We start from the raw sequence: 23,734 nt of genomic DNA, 5'->3' as shown, positions 1-23,734 counted from the left end.
ATTTCTTTGTGATAGTCAAATCAACATTAGTATTTCACAACACAAAAATCGCTACTGGGATAAAATAATACAATAACAAAATGTATTTTGAGAAATATGTGCCCATTTACCATTTTAGTCATTCATTTTGAATAAAAACCATCACGTTAAATAAACATAATTGTTACTCAATTGTGGTACTTAAAACATTTGAGTGATTTGTCATCAAATAAAATTTCAAACTTGTTTGAGGTAATGTATTGAACTGAAATGAATCCTTGCCACTGGTTTCCACAAACAATTTGAGTTGAACTAAAGCATCAGGTTTTCACTGTATTACCTGGTGTAGAAGTCACTAAATCCAAAAGTTGTGAATACAAACATTATTGACACTAATCGTGACTGAACATGTTAGCAAATGATGCATATCATGGTTATTGTTCACTGTGATTCACTGCACATTGTATGAGTTTGTCATGTATAATCATTAAATTTGACATTGTGATTCAGTTTTGATGACAGAATAACATTATTAAATGAGCTTTTTAATTATGATGTCGATTTGCCAGAAAGAATACTCTTTCTGTTGATTACATACGCACCCAAAAAGGGGGGCCAATTCATTGACAGTAGAAGGTGAGGACGTTTTCTTGGTTTCCTCTGACCAACAGGACAGGGGAACTTAAGTCACGTGACAGGAGTTCCAGCCATGCCAGATACAGGATACTGGGGCACACTCCTCTCCTCCCTACGGGCATGGTGCTGAATGCATACAAAGCCAGATTAATGACATTCCCAGTGTGTGTTAAATTTAACGGAATACACTCTGAACAATACTCACATGACAATCAGTGTGGCTTCGCGGGAGTAATCCTGCAGAATTTCATTGAGTCGAATCTGACGGAAAGACTGATGTCCACAGAAACATGGGCAAGATTAGTACAAGATACTTCATCATCTATAGCAATGTTGTATCAGTGGTTCAATGTACTTTTTTTCTTGGTCATGATGTAAGAGGCCATCACCACACCAAGAAGACCATGCAACTTGCCAACATCAGCAAAGTTTTGATAGGACTAGAACCAGGAACATTAGCCGAGTCTCAAGGCGACAGAAAAATTGATTGACGGCAGTGATCAAGAACAGAGGACATTGGTAAATGGAGCCTGTTCAGTTGCTGACAAGATAACGAAGGAAATCACTTAGTGAATTGCTGATGGCACCATGGTGGATAGAGCATGCTTGATTATCGTTGATGTTCAATATAACAGGGCCCGGGTAACAAACTCGATTTTTGCTCAATACATGAACCCTTTCATGCACCAATAATGATAACCTGCAATTTGATAAACTGTCCACTGTAGTGACCATTGCCCCTGAAAGGGTTAATGAAAATGTTGATTTGTGTTCGACTTTACCGGCTCAATCCGTTCGACTGGATCGAGATGGGTCGCTGATTTGCATTTTATGTGAAATCGACGATCGACTATAATGTCAGCCTTTGCAAAACTATCAGTTATGAGGTCGTTGCTCAAATCCGCAAAATAAGGCATGACAGCAAACACAACCTCGTTTGCGTCGTCGTTGTTCCGTGTACATGGGAGCCCGAAAGCTAATCTATTTTTAGTCGTCGCATGTCATGTGAGTGGAAAGCTTTTGCGCTGGGAACGGAAAATTCTGCCTTCGCGCCCTCGACCATTTCAGTTTGAACATCTCATTAATCGAAAATAGCATAGTAAGTAATAATGCGCATTCAGCCAATCAAGATGCAACCAGCATGCAGGCTTGTTGTTCAATACTACCAAGGCAATACAGTAGTTGCGTTGTTGTCAGAAGCAGAAAACTTTTTGTCCTGTGAAAAACATGTATGTCCGTCTTTGTCATTTAAAAAATGTTGCGTTCGTTGGATGTCTGAAACGCAGAAATGCTGATCGTGTAAAGTGTATTTTAGGTATTATTTTTCAGAGAGCTAACAATAGATAAGCTCATTATTCCTCCAGACAGAGGTAAATGAAATGTCACAACACCAGACACGCAAGCCACTACCATGAGCTGATTGGCCCTATTCTAATTACTTTAGGTAAATGGCCACGAAAGAAGAACACACCTCGAAGCAACAGAGTATCCCAGGCAATGAAAAAGCACATAACTGGTGATAATGCGTTGTAAAAGCAAAGCATGACTGTGAGAAATGTTAAGCTCAGTACAAGGGGACGGGGGCTGGAAAATTGTAAAATTCTGCATTTTGAACTGCGATACAGCCAGGAGAAGGAAAATGCAATGTGAAGTGTGAAGCTGAAGTCAGTAAGTTATATTCAATGCAAGTTCAGCGAGTAGTACTCTTATTTTAGTCACTGAAGCTGGTCCGCCAGAAGGACCCAGCCATTGCCGTGCACCGCTGTGACCCACTTCTCCATCACAGGCACCTTACCGGGCACCTTCTACTAACAAAAACAAAAGCTTGCATTGCAGCTATCGCGATTGTGAGGTGGGGTGGAGTGGCTGTTCCCCCAGCCGCTGCACGCACCTAACCCCTTGCCACTGCCAAGGGAAGTTTAAAAAACTCATTCCTCATCTCACATGGGAATTTGAATGTGTGTGTGTGTCTGTGTGTGAGTTGTGTGCGCGTGCGCGGGCGCTCGTGTGTGTGAGAGCCAAACCTACCTTGGCTCTGTTCCTCTCCAGATCCTGGTCAGTGATCCACCAGGGCTCCTCCTGTGCTCTTGATGAGCCCGAATCAGATTCAGTTTTTGGGTTTGTGTCTAGCTTGAAGGAACGCATCATATTCTCAAACTGATGAATGCTGTTGTAAACAATGAGATAAAGGAATCACAGGTTAAAGGTGTGACAAAGAGTAAATATATATTGGATTAAAAAAAAAAGGTCTACACGCACAGCATGATGCTGCCACCACCATGTTTCAGTGTAAATATGGATTTTTTATGCGAATAACCAGCTTGGCTACGATGCTTTTCTCTAAGACATCTTTTTTGCCACTCTCCCTCATAGCTGACACATAGGAAGAATGATGTGAGATTGTTGTTTCATTTCTTAAACAGCCAGTACGTCCCAGGAATTCCAGCAGCTCCTCTTCTGTTATCGTGGGCCTCATGGCAACTTCCTTGAAGTTTCTTCTAGTCATTTCAACAATTTGGGAGGGACTTACGGGTCTAGAAAATTCCACGGTTGTGGCATAGTTGCCTTGCAACACTTCTACTGACTGATACATTTCCATCCATCCATTATCTGAACTGCTTTATCCTCACGAGAGTCGCGGGCGTGCTGGAGCCGATTCCAGCCATCTTAGTAGGCGGGTACACCCTGAACCGGCTGCCAGCCAATCGCAGGGCGCACAGAAACGAACAACCATTCGCGCTCACACTCACACTCAGGGACAATTTAGAGTGCTCCTTTAACCTGCCACACATGATTTTGGAACGTGGGAGGAAACCGGTGTACCCAGAGATAACCCGCGTAGGCACGGGGACAACATGTAAATTCCACACAGGAAGGCCGGAGCCAGGATCGAAATCTGCACCTCTGCACTGTGAGGCCAGCTTGCTAAACAGTCGATCACCGTGTCAGCCTTGAGACGTTTTTACAATGAAACAATGAAGAACACTCTATGTGTTCATTTCAGATGTCAGCATCAGGAATGGCTCTCCTGAGACACAAAGGCTCAAACACCTGAATTGGCGTTGGCTCAACAATGCAGAAATAGGGAATGGCTACTACGGTTACCTGTAAGTGTGGCGCAGAGGAACAAACGGCTGACCACGTCATAATATCGCGTCCCCTTTTCTGTCTTTCAAATGATGAAATGATGATGTGGATGATAATACTGCGGCCTGGCTGTCCATTACAAGCCCAAGCATTTGAAGCACAGGTGTCCAACTCAAGGCCTGGGGGCCAGATCTGGCCTGCCACATCATTTTACTTTGTTTGCAAAAGCGACTTATGCTGAAGTGAGACCACACATTATTTCGCTCGATTTTGAGCCGACAGGCGTATCACAGACAAGCATCATTTCGTCACAGATTTTGAGTAGTCGTGACGCCTCCTAGCCCACGCATGTAATGTGACGTACTGAACGATTGGTAATCTGGCATGTTTCTTGCTAAAATGCAAAAACTGCAAATTATCTTCACTCTCAAAAAAATGTGATTGAGATATTGCAAGCAGTTTTGTGACCGATCCCTCTTTAAAATAAATGTAATCATATTTGAGCAAACAGTTTTTACTGGCATTTGATTTCGAAACTAGTTCTTCATCAATTTGTTGTGTATATGTAATATGAGGCGCTCATACATTTACAGTATTTGGGTTCAAAGTCAGAACAGCTCTCTGAAGGAAACCACAACTATCAAGAAAATTAGTTTGAGGCCCCTGACTAAAGGATTTTCACACCTCTTCTGTAACCATCGCTATCACATGCAGAAGATGACTCAAATAGGTATTTTCTCTCCTGATCTAATCTGTAATGATGCCTTCCTCTGCAAATCAAAGGTGCTATTAATCATGATTCAGCGTAATAGTGGTAAACATCCCAACAAGCTTACTTTCCAGGCTGAGGTTTTTGAAAGAGGTCAGGAAGCACTTCCACGTCATGAAATCCAAGACGGAACTTCTTGATTAGTGTCATCACCCTGCAAAGAGATAATAAAGCGAAACTCTAAACTCCTTCCACTGATCAAGTTTCTATACTGTATCACCATTCCTCAGTAGGGTTGCGGGTGTGCTGGAGCCTACCCCAGTTTGTTAGGGACATGTGGCGAGGAATGCTCTGAAATGGTCACCAGCCAATTGCAGTACAGTAGTGTTTTTTGCATATGCATACTAATCTTTTGCATCATGCATACAAACTAACAAGCAAGCCAACCGTTTCAGATGTCAAAAAGTGTTTGCGGGTCCCAGTGTTTTTCTGTGGAAACCTGGTTGAAATGGCTGAGTGTAAAAGGTTGCCACCCCCTAGTGTAGTCTGTAACATTGGCTAAAGTGAGAATGTTGTTGTAGTTTTAAATGCACGCCATCAGTTGTGGCTGAGTAAGGTGCCCTATTTGTGCTTTCCCTGCATGCTTGTTGCATTGACTGTGCTGTTTTTCTTTTTTTTTCACGGAGAAACAAAAATTGCAATGAGCAACTTGAACTTTACTAAACAGCACAGGTATCAAACCCAAGGCCCAGTGGCCAGATCCGGCCTGTAACATCATTCTGTGTGGCCCACCTAAAGCTAATTATGTGCATTAACTTCATGTTTCTCGCTAAATACCCAAAATGCAAATTGTCTTCACTTTTTAAAACATTGAGGTATTGCAAGTATTTGTTTCCAATCCCTCTCTTAAAATAAATGTAGTATTACAAAACTAGTCATCCATAGAGGTGTAATAGCATACAGTATGTCATCTGAGACAACCATACATTTATTCTTATTCACACTGTGAACTTCAATCATAATGGCCCTGAATAGGCAATCCTAATTACGATGTGGCCCGTGACAAAAGTGAGTTGAAAACCCCTTCTTCTTCTTTTCCTTTCGGCTTTTCCCCTCAGGGGTCACCACAGCAAATCCGTTGCCTCCATCTAACCCTGTTTTGTGCATCCTCTTCTCTCACCCCAGCTACCTTCATGTCCTCTTTCACTACATCCATAAACCTCCTCTTTGGTCTTCCTCTCGGCATCCTGCCTGGCAGTTCAAGACTCAGCATCCTTCTCCCAATATATTCACCCTCTCTCCTCTGGACATGTCCAAACCATCTCAGTCTGGCCTCTCTGACTTTCTCTAACATGAGTTGTCCCTCTGATGTACTCATTTCTGATCCTATCCAACCTGGTCACTCCCAAAGAGAACCTCAACATCTTCATCTTTGCTACCTCCAGCTCTGCCTCCTGTCTTTTCTTCAGTGGCACTGTCTCCATCCAAGCAGCATGGCTGGCCTCACCACAGTTTTTTACACCTTTCCTTTCATCTTAGCTGAAACTCTTCTATCGCACATCACACCTGACACTTTTCTCCAGCCATTCCAGCCTGCCTGTACACGCTTCACCTCTTTTCCACACTCTCCATTGTTCTCGACAGTTGACCCCAAGTACTTAAAATCCTCCACCTTCTTTATCTCTTTTCCCTGTAACCTCACTCTTGTACTTGGCTCCCTCTCATTCACACACATCTCCGTCTTGCTGCGACTGACCTTCATTCCTCTCCTGTCCAGTGCAAACCTTCACCTCTCTAGTTTCTCCTGCACCTGTTCCCTGCTCTCACTACAGATGACAATGTCATCTGCAAACATCATAGTCCATGGAGAATCTTGTCCAACCTCGTCTGTCAGCCTGTCCATCACCATAGCGAATAAGAAGGGGCTCAGAGGTGACCCCTGGTGAAGTCCCACCTCCACCTTGAATTCCTCCGTCACACCTACAGCACACCTCAACACTGTTTTACAGTCCTCATACATGTCACGCACAGCTCTAACATACTTCTCTGCCCCTGCAATAAAATATTAATAAAATAATACAAAATTAAAATTGAGCAACAATCAATACTTGAAATCTTAATTAAGCGATTTAAGTTCTTACTCTTGTCTCCGCTCGTTATTTTTGGAATTGTCTCCTCCCACAAACACTCGAACTTTACATTTGGCCCAGCGCTTCCTCCGAGTTAGGAGATATGGGAGCAACAGAGTAAGACCTGGTTAGGCACATTTCAACATGAATGAAAAATGATGTTTAACATGACTGAAGTATATAGGCTTGCACATTCAGACCTCCATCATCAGACAGCCAGTAAACGTCAATTGTCTTCTTTCCTTGTTTTTTCTGAAACAGTGTAGTCTGACTCAGTTGAGCCTCTGGGTCAATGGGCACAGCTGCTGCAAATAAAATGGGTGTGTTATTAAAGTCATACCTGCGTGCAGTTCGACGCTCGGCGGCCACCGCATTGGCTAAATCAGAACTATAAAATAGGACCCAACATGAGGGCTGAGTCATAAAGTAGGGATTTGAAAAAGATAATGCTCCTTTTTTTTTTACTGATACTGAAGAGGAAGTCAAGTCAAAAATCTTAAATAATATGTTGTACGTGACATTACTATACCGAAACACAGTATTCTGACGAATAGGCTGTTTGTGGAATAAGAATTAAGGAGCATAATCCACCTGTTTTCATCCATGTCAGGTGGCGGCCATTTTGCCACTTGCTGTTTACTCAAAATAACATCACAGTTGCTCAGGGCTCAATCACGATTCATCTTGCAAACAGCACTTGACCAAAATCAGAAAACAAGCATCATAGAATAGGTTATTTTAAAGAACATTTTTGAGTTGACTTCCCCTTCAAAGAGTTGAAATTTTCATTATGTCGAACTGCATCATACAGTATGTATACAGTATATGTATGTATTAGGGGTGTAACAAAAAAAACCCAGTTTGAACCAGAAAATCGTTTTTGGATTTAAAAGATGTGAGTGTATCGAATGGAATCATTCCACTTTGAAATACAGCGACATATGCCTCAAACTGTCTGTTATTGGAGAGATATATTTTCAAAGGAAATGGCACAGTTACAGTACTGACAATTTTGTAAACTGCATGTAAACGGACAACAACAAAAAAAATCATTGCTTCATACCCTCTCAAATTGAAACCATGCCATATTGAATCGAATCATTTGTAACTGACTGTCCCTGATTCGTTTCGCATGCCACCAAAACCGGATTAAATCGTCTTATCTGAAAAGATGCACACCCTTAGTATGTACAGTATGTGTGAATGTATACATCATGTAGAGACATATATTGTTTACAGGGGCGGTCTGATTGAAGGGACAGACATTAAATTCATGACCTACAGTATATGCTGTAAAGCATGCAACATCTACATACATGTAATGTTGTTAAGTCCAGAAGTGTGTACGGTGGTCATGTTTTGGAGTTCTCCATCGAAGCCCGGATTGGCTGTTTAAAACAATCAAACCAAGTACAAATCACAGTGTTTTCGATGATCGAAATATTTTGGCAACACAACCTTATTGACCACCTCTAACACGTACTGGTACTGCTTCTGTTTCTGTTTTATTATTTATTAAAAATGACTGTGTTCTAATTTGAGATTCTCACCGTATGACTGATATGGGCGAGAGACATCCAGTCTCTCTCTTGTTCTCAACACGCACACACCATACTGAAGGTCAAATGCATCCCTGCATAAATGGACAAATAAATGTACAGGCACCAATTTCATGTCACATTTTACAGTCTTGATGCCAAATCGTATCTATGAGTCATGTCTATGCATACAAATGTCACTCACTGCAATATTCCGATGTAACTGTGTGCGGCCTGTGGTGAGGCACTGTGCCAATCCGTCTTGAAACCCATCAGAAGGACATTGGGTCGCATCCTACCCAAACCTGACCCCTGGTGGTCACATGACAACATTGCAAGTAGAAGGCGGAAAGACTTGATTTTGCATCTTTTACCCTGTCATTGCGCATTCATAGAGTTAAACAAAGTAGGAAAGTCAGATATGTAGTTTCATTTTGGTCCACTGTGATATTCTATGTGTAGTCTATGAATATTCTGTATTTCCTTCAGAAAATACTGAAGGACATTTTTCAACTCATGCGGTCATGTAAATTTAAAGGAACATGCATTAGCGAGATGTCGTATTATCTGAACACTGCCTGTAATTATGTAGTCTGTAAATGTCTGTAAGATTGATGTTCTCCAATCAAATCAGTGTGCTGAAAAAAAGATAAAGATTTCACTCATTAAAATGATGCATAGCTTTCCATGAGTTCTGAATAAAACATACTGCGCAGCATCAAAGACAGGCAGACAGACAGAGTAATCAATGAAGTGCTGTATATCAGACCTGTAGCAGCATGTTCACCCCTGAACGGAGATCTGCAGCCACCACATGTTTGTAAAAGGACTTCACCTTTCTTTGTTTCAACCAGGAAATGTGACTTTCACTTTGCACTAGTGCAGAGAGATCATTCTGGAAAAGAACAGGTGTTGAAAAAATATTTGAAACAAACAGTATCCAACATCATTTGTAACAATTTCATCCATCCATCCATCCATCAGACCACTTATCCAAATCATGGTCATAGGTGAGCTGGAGCCTATCCCAGCTGACTTTTGGTCGGGTAATAGGCTGACTAGCCCCAAGAGTGATCGTCAGCCAATTACAGGGCACATATTGACATGTCTCACATTCACTCCGAAGGACACTGTCGAGTCAATGAAGTGTCAATAAATCGAACATACATGTTTTGGGAATGTGGGAGTACCTGGAGAAACCCAACGCAAACACACACATAACTCGCAAATGTAACACAGGAAAGCCGGAGCCAAGATTGGAACCCAACACACGTGTCGTTATGCAATGTGTTGCACTCACAGTCACCACATGGCCACACATCATGAGACTAAGATTCTTTGTGAAACAGCTGACAAGATCCACGAGAGCTGGTCGGCTGCTGGGAGGTCCCGTCAGCACCAAGCACTGTGGTCTGCAATTGAGGCAATCTATATCAGGTTCATCAGATGACCAAGGGTTAAGTCATATGTACAATATCCATCCATCCATCTATCCATTTTCTGATCTGCTTTATCCTCACAAGGGTCATGGGGCATGCTGGAGCCGATCCCAGCCGTCTTCGGGCAGTAGGCGGGGGACACCCTGAACCGGTTGCCAGCCAATCGCAGGGCACACAGAGACGAACAACCATCCTTGCTCACACTCACACCTCGGGACAATTTAGAGTGCTCAGTCAGCCGACTGTGCATGTTTTTGGAATGTGGGAGGAAACTGGAGAACCCGAAGAAAACCCACGCAGGCATGGGGAGAACATGCAAACTGCACACAGAAAGGCCGGAGCGGCAATCAAACCCTGCACCTCTGCACTGTGAGGCCGACGCACTAACCACTGGCCCATCAGGCCGCCCTATGTACAATATGTGCTCATACAAAAATAAGATAATAAAGTACAATCACCTGCTGGTTGGTTGTGACTGAATGTATGTGAATCAACGAGGGAATAACTTGTTTCAAACAAACAGACCTTCCGCGCTCTGCATCCTTCATTGAAGGCAGTCCAGAACTTATTGTCGAGCTATTGAGGTCAAGTTAACACGAAGCACTCTGCATTCTTCCTTCAAATACATTTTGTTGTTTGTTTGTTTTTTAATCTTGAGTTTTGCACCATTGCATTTAAGCCCACGGATAAATATGTTCTTTTTGTATTATGAGGCATTATGCATTTACATTGCGCAGCAAAGAAACTGGAAACTAGATCAACCAAAGAAGACAGACAAAAGTAATTTCACATCATTAATTCTGATGTCAAGTGTGCAACTTGAAATAATTTCACAATTTCTGACTGACCTGTGCTTTTCATCGCAATTAATGATTCAGGCGATAGTCGGGACAACATTCAGTCACTGTCACTGACCTGTAGTTCTTCACGTGGTCTTCCACCTGGTTAAGGCTTATACATTGATTGAGTGCAATGTTGTAGGAGCTGGCTTGCACGGATGAGCCCCAGTTCACAGCTAGGCACAAAGTATAGGCAAAGTGAGTTTAACGACAGCTACTGCGGTGTGCCTTGAACTGGAAGTGTGCGGTGTGCTTACCGGGCCTCTTGTACAGCGTGTATCCTAAAAGGAGCAAGACAACACCAAAGGCAATGAGAGCTGCCCACCAAGTCAACAAGAACATGATAACCAGACAACACACAGCACACAGCAAGGAAAGCCATTTGTTGTAGAATCTGAAGGATGGGCGCCAACCTGTAAAAAAAAATGAACGTACAATCTCAGGATGGATCGTGCAACTACTCAACACATAAATTTAGTTTATAATTCTTTCCAAAATTAAGTTCATAAGGTGTGACTCATTACTGCTGTAAAACGATATTTACAAAAACATTTCTTGCATACTAATCCATACCTACAGTAAAAGATACAGATAGTTGCTATTTTGACTTCAATCCACACACTTGTGAATTCATACAGCAGAAAAATGTCAGAATGCGGCCTAATAAAATGTCAATGAAAAATGATAGCTTCGTGTATGCAGTGTACGTTAATAGGTTCTCTCATCCTACCGGGTGAGTTAGTGATTGAGGCGTGGAAGCAGCTGAAGTTGATCAAACAGTAAGAGCAGAGGAAGAAGTTGGAGATGATTGGCGCTATCGTGTTCAACTCGGCTGCAGTAAAAGGGCAAGGAGCAGAAAGGATCCGTCAACATCTGCGCAATATCACCGTCTTTTATTCGCTCAGAAAAAAAGCTATATTTTGTTTTTCATTTTTGAAATCTGAATAAATATGAATTTAGACTGCAATATGAAAAGGCTTCTGGTTAATGCAGTTTTAGGGTGAGACTGGCCAAACGTAGATGATGAGCGGTTGCAAATGTTTGGCTTTGTCGGCAAACAGTTTGGTCTTAACTCTTTCATACACCAACACCTGATAACCTGATAACATGACAAGCTGTCCACTGTAGTAGCCACTATCCCTGAATGGGGTCATTTGAAATGGCCTCTTGTTAAAATCGTCAGATCATCAGACCTATTGGATATTTATCAGAAAAGGTTGTACTTTACCTGATTGCTTGAAGAAAAAAGGGTGAGCCAAAACAGCACATTCTAAGGTCACATATTTCCATATTGTTCCAGTCCTCACCAATGAGAATGAAGCAGACAGCAATTATGAATGCCAAGAGGTAGCTTCGCAATGCTTCGTCATTTTTGCCATAACCTTTGCCAAAGAAGCCAATCAGGGGGTAGAGTTTGTCCTTGCATAGGCACTACAGAAAGCAGAGACAAAATAAGATACAATGTAAATACATAAATATATGCACACACACACACACACACACACAACATGCAAAGAAACACACTAAAAATATTTTCATAAAATAAAAAGAATCATATAAGAGACAACTGTGCCAGTGTTTCCACATCTGGTTCTGATGTCATGTAGAACTCCATCCATCCATTTTCCGATCTGCTATATCCACACAAGGGTCGCGGAGGGGTGCTGGAGCCTATCCCAGCTGTCTACGGGGACACCCTGAACCGGTTGTCAGCCAATCGCAGGGTACACAGAGACAAACAACCATCCGCGCTCACACTCACACCTAGGGACAGTTCTTAGTGTTCAATCAGCCTGTCATGCATGTTTTTTGGAATGTGGAAGGAAACTGGAGTACCCGGAGAAAACCCACGCAGGCACAGGGAGAATTTGCAAACTCCACACAGGGACGCCGGAGCCAGGACCGAAAACACGACCTCGCCACTGTGGGGTCGAAGCACTGGGCCGCCTCATGTAGAACTTATATTTGACAATGACATGATAATTTCATTTCTAGAGTCCTTCAACCCGAAAATAGATGCACACATTAGATTCATTAGGGCTCCCTGTGAAGTATTGACTCTTGCAGTTACAAACTAGTCATTTGCCATCTAGGCCTAACGAGTGCTAATCTCAGAACATAGATACCCAGTACATCCAGTTTTATGAGAGAGAGTTGTGTGATAGGCTCAGAAAATGGACACATTTTTACCACACACTACATATCTAGATGTCTTCATCATCTGTTCTTTGACTTGTTGTAAACTATGAGAGACCTCGATACAGACTGTGAGATTACTGTCCAGAAAGACACCATTTGGATTGTGCGTGAGTGTGTGCGCATATATACCAGTGTCTGAGTTGTGAATCGTACCTGGAACACTTTGGGTGCAGACACTAGGCAGGCCAAAGCAGAAGAGAGTGTTGCACCAAATATGCCAGCTGTGATGAGTGGAGCAAAGGCTGACACCATGCTCATCGACTGTAAAAACAAAGATTCTGTTTACCCGTTGGTCACTTTCTGTACTACTGGTAGTCAAGAAATTGCAGTTCCCAAAACGACTGCCTCTATAAGAATAACGGATTGAGGCGCACTGGAGGAAGAGATAACACACTGAGCGGTGGGGTGCTTCGTTTTCTGCATGGAGACATGGCAACGGTAGCTACATTTTGACACACCTCGATTCACAAACTCTAATTTTGACACTCTGCTCTGTTATGGGATTTGAACTAAGACCAACAAAATATTGAGTACATTTCCAGGCCTAATCAGTTTTTTTAAGCAAACCAAATCTGTGATTGTTTTGTTTTGAAAAGAAAAAAACATCAAAATCCTCAAAAAGATTTACATTAACAGAGACCGGAAGAAAGAATATGTAAGATCATTCCTTGTGATGCTGTGTGTATTTGTGTATGTTGACCTGATAGTAATTACTAATGCCAAAGATGCATGTGTTGTTGTTGATACAGTCAGTGAAGTCCCAGCCATACTGGCAAGCTATACCAACACAATTCTTGTTGGATGAAGAGGAGGACAAAGTGTCATTTAAGAGTCCAGATGCATCCCTGACCACACAGGACCCTAGATTAACACACACACACACACACACACACACACACACACACACACACACACACACACACACACACACACACACACACACACACACACACACACACACACACACACAATGAAATATGGGTTTCACACGAACTTATTACTTACAAATCAGTGGAGATAAGCAGTTTGGGAAATGGATGGATGGATTGACAGTATATGATGCATTTGGCAACTTTAAAACTGGGTTGCTCTGAGAGTGCGCGACTTTCAAAGATGAGACTGTCCCCAGGGTACTGCCAGATTTTTTGGGGATCCGTTAAACAAATCTCATTTTGGTCCACGATTTTGACTTTTATTTTGGAACCAGCTCTCTTTTTTGGCCTTTTATGGAGGTCATATTTTGATGAACTCCTCATACAATTTTTTCCCGATCGTTTTCAGACTTTGGGTGTTTCATCTAAAGAAGTTTAACTTATTCACTCCCAAAGACGTTTTTAAACGTCTTTTCAGAGTTGGTCCAGAATTGGCTGGTACTGAATGAGTTTTAAGATGAAAGCATTTGAAAGCTTTTTATTCTGTTGCTTTGGCAATGTGAGTTTGAAGGACCAAACCAATACTCATGTGACTGCACACATATGAGGACTGACTGGCAGAAACTTTTTTTATTTTATTTATTTTTTTAGAGTAGGAGTCCCTAACTGGGGTCCACGAGGACCCCCATCCTGCATGTTTGAGATGTTCCCCTCATCCAACATACCTGATTCAAATGATCAGCTCATCAGCAAGCTCTACAGAAGCCTGATAATGATTCTGGTCATTTGAATCAAGTGTGTTGGAGGAAGAAGGTATCTCAAACATGCAGAATCGGTGCCTTCAAGGACCAGAGTTGGTGATCCCTGTTTTAGACAGTTTGTCTCTTATCGGTCAGTACCCCAAGGTGTGAGGGCGCTTTTTCGCTGCTCGCAGCTCCAGTTTATTTTGATCTTCAACAACATCCATTTATATAGAACACGGCTTTGGTTTCTGATATGAGCATACAATACCAATGGTAGCAGAGATTATGAGGTATGACAAAGTGGTCCAGAATATAGCCATTAGTGTCCCCCTGGGGATAGCCACTGTTGGATCCTGACAAGGGCAGAGGCAATATTTCGAACAAGTCTGCAGTTTGACATTTGGCACAGGTAGTAAACATGAGAGAGGAGAAATGTTTGGGGAGGAAAATGCGACATACCTTCAGGTCTCCGGAGATGTTAGCTCCTGCCAAAATGCCAGTCGCAGAAGGAAAGAAAATCGAAAACATGCCAAAGAAGCTGCCCTCATGCCCCCGCCAATCGGGAACAAAGTTTTTGGCAAAAATATCCGCTGTCGGGAGTACATTTGGTCTGTTACTTAGATTCGTGAAACTGAGAGTCAGATACTAATAATTTTGGATGAGCAAACACTACAACAGAAGAAATTCAGTCACCTTTATAGCTGAAGAAACCTTTGGCCTGTTTCTGTGGCGATGCGGGGATGATGGTTCCAACAATGTAACTGGTAAATGACACCATGATGACCAGAAAAAACAAAACCTGGGCCTTTAGAAGACAAAACACACATTCATGTCGAAATGATATCTTTGGAAAAGTTTTGACAAAATTTACTCCACGCACAGCTTGGGCACCATTCCTTTTGAGAAGCGTGGGCATACTGACTGCGCCTCGACTTGGCACCTGTACCTTGGTGTTCAACCCGGTGGATGAGAATGAAGCCTCCCTCCACTTTTTCCTGACTGTTTTTTATGCCTATGCACGTAAAAGCAGCCCCCGATTGGAACCCAAGCGGTGTTCTGTCACTGATTGATCACATATATGCATAACGGACACCAGGTTCAGACATAATAGTGTCTTTTTGTGTACTTGGTGGGTGTTTCATCGGACTTGCAGCTGCATTTCTTGAACACTCGGGTGAAGAAAGAGGCGGAGCTGTCAACCATTCACCACCTCGTGATGTGTTGGCTCAGATGGTAGGGGAAGATGCCAGTCCGACCAAACAAACTCAAACGTATTGTGATGGGGGACATCTGGCATACTTCCCTGTCAGAAGGAGTTTCCTGCCAACGTCACGGCTGAGGACATTGATTTGGTGGTTGAATGAGGCAAAAACTCAGGCATGGCAGGATTTCAGTGAGGCCATGGAGAAGGACAACCTCTGGATTGGCAGACCAGGGGTGGTGGTCCCTCATTTTAAGAAGGGGGACCAGATGATCTATTGAAATTAGAGGGAGATCACACTCCTCAGCCTCCCTAGAGAGGTCTATTAAGGAGTGCTGGAGAGCGCTGGGTCCATCCGAATGCCAAATCTAAGATTCAGGAGGAGCAGTGTGGTTTTAGTCCTGGCTGTGAAATAGGGGGCCAACTCTCCACCCTCGGCAGGGTCCTTGCATGGGAATTTGCCCAACTCGTCGAGATGAGCTTTGTGGACTTGCGAGAAGGTGTTTGACCGTGTGTCCTGAAGAGTTCAGAGGGTACTTCAGAAAATGGGGTACCGAACCCCCAGATATGGGCTCTTTGTTCCCTCTTTGACTGGTGTCAGAGTTTGATCCGCATTGCTGGTGGTAAGTCAATTTCATTTCCAGTGAGGTTTGGACTCCGTCAAGTCTGCCTGCCCTTTGTCACAAATTCAGTTCATAACCTTTATGGAAAGGATTTCTAGGCACTTAAGGGCTGGAGATTTGTATGCTCCAAATAGCTACTCCTCCACATGAAGAGAAGCCAGATCAAGTGGCTCCTGATGCCTCGTGGATGCCTCCCTGGTGAAGTGCTCCGGGCAGATCCGACCAGGAGGAGGCCTCGGGGATGAGCGCATGTATGATTGGGCGTGAAAACTGGCGCATTTTGATTTGCTCACTGCAAAGCTCGTTAAGTGTGTTTGAGAAGTTGGCAGACCACGCTGCAATTGTGTGTGGTTTGATCGAAGTACAGGCAGACAGATTCCGTGTGGTGGATTTCATTCCTAAATATGACAATGGTGCTCATCAAACTCCCTGAATCAATGCATTACTATTTTTATCATTTTTATAACAGTATCTTTTTAAAATGACACCCTGGGCAGCAGCACAGCTATGTGTAGGAGCTCACATATGGACACAAATGAGCGGGTATGAAGGTGGTCTCCAAGTGCCCACTTCACAGCTGTGATTTGTACCCTAGTTGTCTCCTTGCAGTTCCTTATAAACCGCGTGCTTCGATCTCCTGTATGGACTACAGCGAGTCTGAACTGTCAAATACGTGCACCTTTCAAAATTTAAAGGGAATTACAGGGGGCTCTTTCATTGGCTACGTAACAATGGCGCAAACTGCCTGTTTCTAACTGTGTGTCTGTAAAAATATCCAAAGAAAGTAAACGGCACCTATGTACACAATTAGACCGCACTTTGTGTGATAGAGTGGCGCTGGGCACGAATCTAGAACCCTGTGTCTGTGTTGATCTTACTCAGTGCCAAATTATGCATGGTTATTAGAACACTCTCCTACTAACAGAACAATTTTTGATTGTTAGCAAAGTCCATTCTGCTTTTGATTTATCATCAGCAAATAAGGCTCTGTTGTAATATGTGATTGAAAAAAAATGTGTGATGGAACACTGGAATGCTAAAATATATTTTAGCATTAAGGCCCAGTCTTCCATTGCTCCACTAGTACAGTAATTATCAATTAATTAAAATACAGTAATCACGCCCAAGTGAAATGGTAAGCCCTGAACAATGCCTATGAATTAAAGTCTGTTGAAAAGTTACTCTGAAGGTTTGCCAAGCGAGTACGGTCTTAAGTTTAGTCGAGCTTACCTTTGACTCCCATGCCATGCCAGCCATTGAGATACCTAATAGACACGTGACTGTGATGACACCAATGATGCGGATGTCATTGATTCGGTTCACCATCACAGCACCATTTTCCTTAGAGACAAAGTAAATCTCTGTGAGACTGAAACTGAGAAAAAAAAGCATTGAGCACCAAATAAACAACGATACACAATTAAGAAAAAAAACAAAACGAAACAAATGAGTCAGCGTGAGCATGTCTATCCATGTCAAATTATAATTTGGCCATCTTTTTGGTCCAAGAGAGATTTTACCTTCTTACTCTTTCCAAATAATTTTCACGAACTCTCGAGGCTATTTAAACAAAATAAGCCACCCAGGCTGAATGGAGTGCATCGTAATTAGAAATCAGTCAGTTAGAACTTCAATAATTGTTGATAAGGCACTTACGTGCATGAGGTCAACAACAGTCTCAGCGAAGCCCACAGTGTGCATGGCCACAGCCACAGCATTGGCAAAGGCAAAAATCAGACCAATGGACCCACCCAGCTCTGGACCGAGGCTACGACTGATTAGGAAGTAGGTCCCACCTGAGGAAAATGTAGGAAAATTCATCCCATTTATGAACATTTAGTCTGGTCAAAATCAAGTATCAGCAATACGTTAAAATATATCTCAAAAGCTATTGTTAGTGCGGCATATTAAATGGAGTTTAATTCAATCCTTGACTACGCTTGTAACTTCAAACGTTTGTATCAAAAAATAAATTCCCATAGAAATAAATGGACATACCATTTTTTTGGCACGTGGGAGGAAGCCGGAGTACCTGGAGAAAACCCACGCCCATGCTAACATTTCATCACATTTAATCAACATTCACACAAAGAGGTTTTTTTTCTTTCTTTTAAAAGTTTTCTGATATTACAAGCACAACCCACAATTAGCCATTCTTCGGTCTCCCAAATCATTACCAGGGAAAATTCCTCGTTTCCCTCCACTGTGCAGGAAATAAGATTGTTGCTCAAATGAGGACCATCATTAGTTATCATTGGCACTATATCATTTTTATTTTTATTTTATTTTTTAAATATTTGCTCAAATGTTCGGAAAAAAAATCTATATATGCAGTGAGAGTATATCTAAAATGGCGACAGTGAAGAGAAGTAGTTTGTCTTGAAGCGTGCACTGCTGACATGTGTGCACATTAACCCTTTCATGGCCCCTGTAACCTGATAGCATAATAAGCTGCCCACTGTAGTAACCGCGATCCCTCAAAGGGTTAAAATAAGAGAAGCACATACTTTACGTTTTTTTTAGCCTCATAAGGGCTTCGAGGGTTGCTCAGTGATTATGGACTGGCGGGATGTGGCCTGCAGGCCCTTTCTTTGTCTTGACGTGCCGTACATCTTTAAATTCATCCTTGAGGTTGGGTTAAAATATGTTTTTTAAAAAGAGCACCAAACAACAATCTCTGGCACTCATTTGAAAACCACGCAAAAATCGTGATGTGCACCCCTCGATATGCGGTAGTTTTAAAAACTCAACATGTAAGTTTGTTGATTTTTTTGTTTAGCTTGGCAGTAAGCTTCAACAGACTGGGAATAAACAGCTTGAAGCCTATTTTTTGTGAAGATTATCTACTACTATCTCTGTTTGACAATGCCACAACACCCCGCTCTCAAGTCTGGATTCGCAAGTCAAAGCATAAAACTGGCCAACAGCGCAAAAAAAAACCCCTCTCAAGACGGGACACTCGTAGCGCAAAGCACCACTGTACGTTTTCTTTCAGGTGGCCATAGTGTTGTGTTAGTTGTATTGGTCAATGATTGATCACACGTGGAACAAACCTCCTTTCACTTTGCCGTTGGTGGCGATGGCAGATGTAGAGAGCCCAGTGATGCCAGTTATACACGAGGACAGCAGGATGATCACCCAGGTCAGACCTGGAGAAAACAATCAGATGAGAACGATGATATTTTGTATGTTTTCTACAGAACAAAACAACAGAGGAATATTTGTTTTTTCTTTCCACTTGCCTATGCCAGCTTGTGCAGTAATCCAAGGGAGCCTCAGGTACAAGATCACCCCCCAAATGTTTAACATGCAACGGATCTAAAAAGACATTAACGGACTGAATATTCTCACATGTAGTGGCAGGACATGTTAATGAGCGTGAAAATCGATTGAATTCAAGCACCAACATTGTAAAAAAAACTTTTTCAAAGCTTGCTCATGTCGGAAAATATTGCTTTTCATAATTGCTCATTGTGCACCTCTATCTACTTTGTCAGCAATGATTCAGTCAAAATCCTCAACAGAGTGATCCAGAAACAAAATGATCTTACTGCACGTCAAAGGTGTCCAACGTCATGCATGAAATAAGTTGACCAATCAGTCTCCTTTGAGAAAATGAAGTCAGAAGCTTGGGTTTTTGTTGTGCCGAATGCAAAACATTTGTAAAATTGACATGAGATGTCCCTGAAGAAACTTTTATCAAGGCTGGACAACATTACGTGCTTCATTTCAAGACGTGCCAAGAATTCCTCTTATTGTGTTTGGCCTCATCAGCAACTCATATATTTTCTCTTGGCTGTACTCAGCAACACCCGAGTGCATGATGGTACTGAATATCAATTTCCCTCTTTTTTGTTATTATTGATAGATTTTTATAAAGTATGCCTGTTCTTTAAGTATAGAGCTCCAACTGCTTTTATTTTGAAATAATCTGGGAAGAGGCGGCACAGGGGGGCGAGAGGTTAGCACATTGGCCTCACAGTGCAAAGGTGCAGGGTTCGATTTTGACTAGGGCGTTTGCATGTTCTACCCTTGCCTGCACGGGTTTTATACAGTACTTTGGTTTCCTCCCACTTTCCAAAAACATGCATGGCAGGCTGATTGAACACAGTGTCCCGAGGTGTGAGTGTGAGCGCGGATGGTTGTTCGTCTACGAATGCTCTGCGATTGGCTGGCAACCGGTTCAGGGTGTCCCCTGCCTACAGCCCAAAGACGCAGGGATAGACTCCAGGATGCCCCACGACCCTTGAGAGGATAAAGCGGATCAGAAAATGGATGGATGTATTTACTGGGAAGAATTTTCCAAAAAGGTGAGGCACTGGAAATTTATCATCATGTTCCACTGCCTTACTGTCATTTACTATATTACTTGAACAATAATATGTCCTGTGCATAAGAGCTTTATATTGCATTTTATATACTATAGCAGGTTAATTTGCAGAAGTAAAATATATTTGTTCATGGGTTGTTTTGATTAAAGGACAATTCACATAAACCATTTAGATTCTTGTCTAGAGGTTCTTAATAGCAGTTAAGACACTTGGAAGTAAGTTGGTGTGTTAGGAGTGAACATTTCAGCGCAAAAAAAATGAATGAAATTGTGAATACATCACGACTCTTGTTGTTTGCTGCTGATAGTTATTAATGTTTCGTATAATGCTTATTAACAGTGAAAAATACAAAGCAAAGTTGGTGAAACTATAGATTCACCGTGGTCGATTTTCACAAAGTACTCATGATCATCGATACGTCATTTGTAAGAAATTAAAGATCCTTCTTCCTTTAGCCAAGCGCTTGCCATGAAATCTTAATCAGGGCAGATCATTTGTATCCTTGGCAATGAGTCACAGGCACTTTTCAGTGGTACTGACCATCACTCCATGAACCCAGCCGAATCGTGTCGGTTCAGGCAGTGGCTCCTTTTGCTCCTCATCCTCGGAGCTCTCTCCTTCCATGCCATCGGGTGTTGTCTCTTGGTACATGGGAGGTTGAGAGTCATCCTAGTAAAGGCAATCAAAGGTTGCCGACTATTTCAAATGACAAATTTGCTTCAAATACAAAACACATGCAATGATAATATTACACTTGTATAGACGGTACATTTTCAAGACTGCATGATGCTTCCTCACCTCAGGCTTGGCGTAAAGCTGGTAGAGCGATGGCCTGAAGCGCTTCCGTCGTCCACAAACTTCGGTGTTGGCGTAAAAGTCCGAGTTTGGTGGTGCATCCAGAGTCTCATAGTGACTTTGGATATCAGGTCCACAGGGCACAACAGGACTTGTGTCCCCGTACAAATGATAAAAATCAGACTCATACTCTGCTGGTGTTGTCTTCCCGTTGGTCACTGATTGAGGAATTCTGGATCTGTACGCAGACAGATGTATGCTGTCACCGATAACTTGGACCTCCATTCAGAATGCAAATATATACTCGATCTTGGTATGTATTTGCATTCAAGCAGTTGAAAAGAGGCCAGTCAAGGGGACTAAGTCATTCTGTTGTCAAGGCGGTATGAAGGAGGCTTGATTGTGTCGCTCAGTTTTATATTCCACCCGAGAGTCAGAGCAGGAAGAGCTTCAGGCTATGTACGAGGCCATGTTTAATGAACAGTTACAGAAGTCATTACAGGCTCTATGAAAGCACGTGACTATTTCCAGAACTGTTCTCATGTTGTACAAGGAAATGAAGGTCAATTCTTCCTCTCGCTCTAAATTTGTGCATGATGTCAATCATTAATCGTCAATATCCATTAGGCCTCGGTACATTGTAAATTGTTTCAACAAAGCATTTAAAATACTTCATCCAAAAACAATAGAAGGAAATGACTGGCCACTGATCATGACTAGTGTAGAAAAAAACCCCCTGCTTGTTGTGACTGTTTGTTCCTCCTTAATGTTTCAGTTGCGATGCAGTTGCTATGGCTCTTTTATGCTTTGATCCTTTATTCTGTCATACAGGCTTGATGTCTCACAATATATACATTCGGATTACTCAGTGACACGTCACGAGTTCGTCAAGCTGTCCCCCAGTCAAGAGCGTCAGCTCTCGTCCGCATCTTCTGCATCCAGCCCTGCTCTCTGTAGTTACTTTGTATTTTCACAGATAGACTTTTCTCAACTTCAGGGTCCAAAATCCTGTTCCTCACATGACAGCGCTATTTTTTCCCCCTTAAAATACGATCTTGCTTTGTGTGTTTTTTCAGGAACTTTGTATGGTGCTTTTTATTTTTTTTGCGTTGCTTTTAAACATATTTAACTCTTGTTTGCTTATAAATGTCGTACCTTTAATTATGTGAAGCATAGTTTATGTCGGGAGGCCCGGTGGGCCAGTGGTTAGCACGTCGATCTCACAGTGCGCAGGTACCAGGTTCGATTCCGCCTGCAGCCTTCCTGTGTGGAGTTGGCATGTTCTCCCCATGCCTGGGTGGGTTTTCTGTAGGTACTCTGATTTCCTCCCAGGCTAATTGGACACTCTAAATTGTCCCTGGGTGTGAGTGTGAGCGCGGATGGTTCATCTCTGTGTGCCCTGCGATTGATTGGCAACCGGTTCAGGGTGTGCCCCGCCTACTGCCCGGAGACAACTGGGATAGGCTCCAGCACCCCCCGCGACCCTATAAAGGAGGGTAAAGCGGATCGGAAAATGGATGGATGGATGGTTTGTGTCAGAAATGTGCTAAATCAAAAATTCTGTCTAAACATTGCTCAAAGATGAATGACTTACAGGATTTACAGCATGCAGTATATATTTTGTAATTTATGTTTCTTTCACTTGCATGAAACAAACTAGAATGTGGCAATATAACAACATAGCCTCATCTCCAAAATTATCACCCAGAGGATTTTTTTGATGTCTACGAACTTGTTCAACCAAATGTTTCAGGACCATATAATTAGCACGTTTTAGTGGTTTCCTCGACCTTTAGTTCCTCACTTCCATACCATCCTTGCCTTTGTTAAGTGACTGTTCCCCATTCCTGCATATATTACACAACTTTATCCAGGACCACTGGAGCATTCAAAACTTTTCATGTTCCAATAAAAAGGTAATGGCTTGTTCTTTTTGCTTAAAGCAATAGAGGCTGCCTAATTGCCTGAAAACTTGGAACATAAAATATAATTATTAACTTAGAATATAAAACAAGCACACACACACACACACGCATGCGTGTGTATGTGTGTGTGTGTGTGTCCAATTGCACAAAACTTGCAACATCCATACATCGCCTCCTTGACTGCGACATCTTACCTCAGAGTGTAAAAAGGAATTTTCTTTCTAAGATCAATACAGTGTATAAAAGGTTCCTTTATCCTGAAGGTTGAGGGGGGAAAAAAGTACAGTATATGTGTAGTGTCTTTTAACACGGCGGCAATTTAAAGCGCCACCTCAGTTGAGTGGATGCGCATCTGCTATATTTCAGCTAGTAAAGCCTTTGGATCATTTCCATCGATGGATTTAAATGGGATGTCGGCTGCTCTCACCTCGACAGCTCTCAATTGTTGATCACGCTCCAACTGTAATTACTCATTTGAATCAAGGACAGCACCCTCGTAAAGACGAATATTGTGCTTGTGTTAAGATGTGAAGAGTGTGTTCACAATAAACACTAAAAGTCAACCACATAAATACTTTGAGGATGAATAAATTGTTTGGTTCACTGCTGTTGAGGCTTAATGATCAACAAACTTTGCTATGGTGCTTTGATCTTCAGAGTAGTTCTTCCAACATGTCGTTGTTGTACAT

The 23,734-nt window shown here is 42.3% G+C and overlaps 1 protein-coding gene across 3 annotated transcripts; it reads right to left on the bottom strand.

Moving 5' to 3' along the window:
• Positions 1–107: 107 nt before the first annotated feature.
• On the bottom strand, positions 108–21,519 carry slc12a3 (solute carrier family 12 member 3). Of its 3 annotated transcripts, none has more exons than XM_086108843.1 (26): positions 21,124–21,519; positions 20,866–20,994; positions 19,237–19,312; positions 19,048–19,143; positions 17,651–17,790; positions 17,225–17,335; positions 14,864–14,975; positions 14,630–14,760; positions 14,439–14,523; positions 13,256–13,416; positions 12,709–12,816; positions 11,664–11,787; positions 11,087–11,188; positions 10,614–10,769; positions 10,433–10,532; positions 9,379–9,490; positions 8,848–8,973; positions 8,284–8,390; positions 8,091–8,173; positions 7,857–7,928; positions 6,741–6,842; positions 6,553–6,664; positions 4,539–4,625; positions 2,644–2,782; positions 821–888; positions 108–741 (listed from the first exon to the last, which is right to left on the bottom strand). In XM_086108843.1, the coding sequence occupies exons 1-26, from the start codon at positions 21,403–21,405 to the stop codon at positions 600–602; spliced, it is 3,063 nt and encodes a 1,020-aa protein (XP_085964969.1). In that variant the 5' UTR covers positions 21,406–21,519; the 3' UTR covers positions 108–599. The 3 variants fall into 3 exon arrangements, with proteins under 3 accessions (XP_085964969.1, XP_085964968.1, XP_085964970.1); XM_086108842.1 differs by having other exon boundaries at positions 6,741–6,845; positions 21,124–21,518; XM_086108844.1 differs by lacking the exon at positions 11,087–11,188 and having other exon boundaries at positions 6,741–6,845.
• Between the last annotated feature and the right edge of the window lie 2,215 nt (positions 21,520–23,734).

Source organism: Hippocampus guttulatus, chromosome 4 (assembly GCF_054856545.1).
Source record: "Hippocampus guttulatus isolate MCC_2025c chromosome 4, RoL_Hgut_1.0, whole genome shotgun sequence".
In the NCBI taxonomy this organism is placed as follows: Eukaryota; Metazoa; Chordata; class Actinopteri; order Syngnathiformes; family Syngnathidae; genus Hippocampus; species Hippocampus guttulatus.
The sequence above is the reverse complement of the archived record's forward strand: the minus strand, read 5'-3'. Positions and strand labels throughout refer to the sequence as shown.

Bases quoted from the DNA above. Each gene is read 5' to 3' on its own strand.
- slc12a3 (XM_086108842.1), bottom strand. From the start codon at position 21,405: ATGGAGGTCCAAGTTATCGGTGACAGCATACATCTGTCTGCGTACAGA. The intron at 19,144-19,236 runs GCAAGTGGAAAG...TGTTTTCTCCAG, and splicing joins TACTGCACAAGCTGGCATAG to GTCTGACCTGGGTGATCATC. The intron at 17,336-17,650 runs GTAAGTGCCTTA...TTTGTCTCTAAG, and splicing joins CTGTTGTTGACCTCATGCAC to GAAAATGGTGCTGTGATGGT.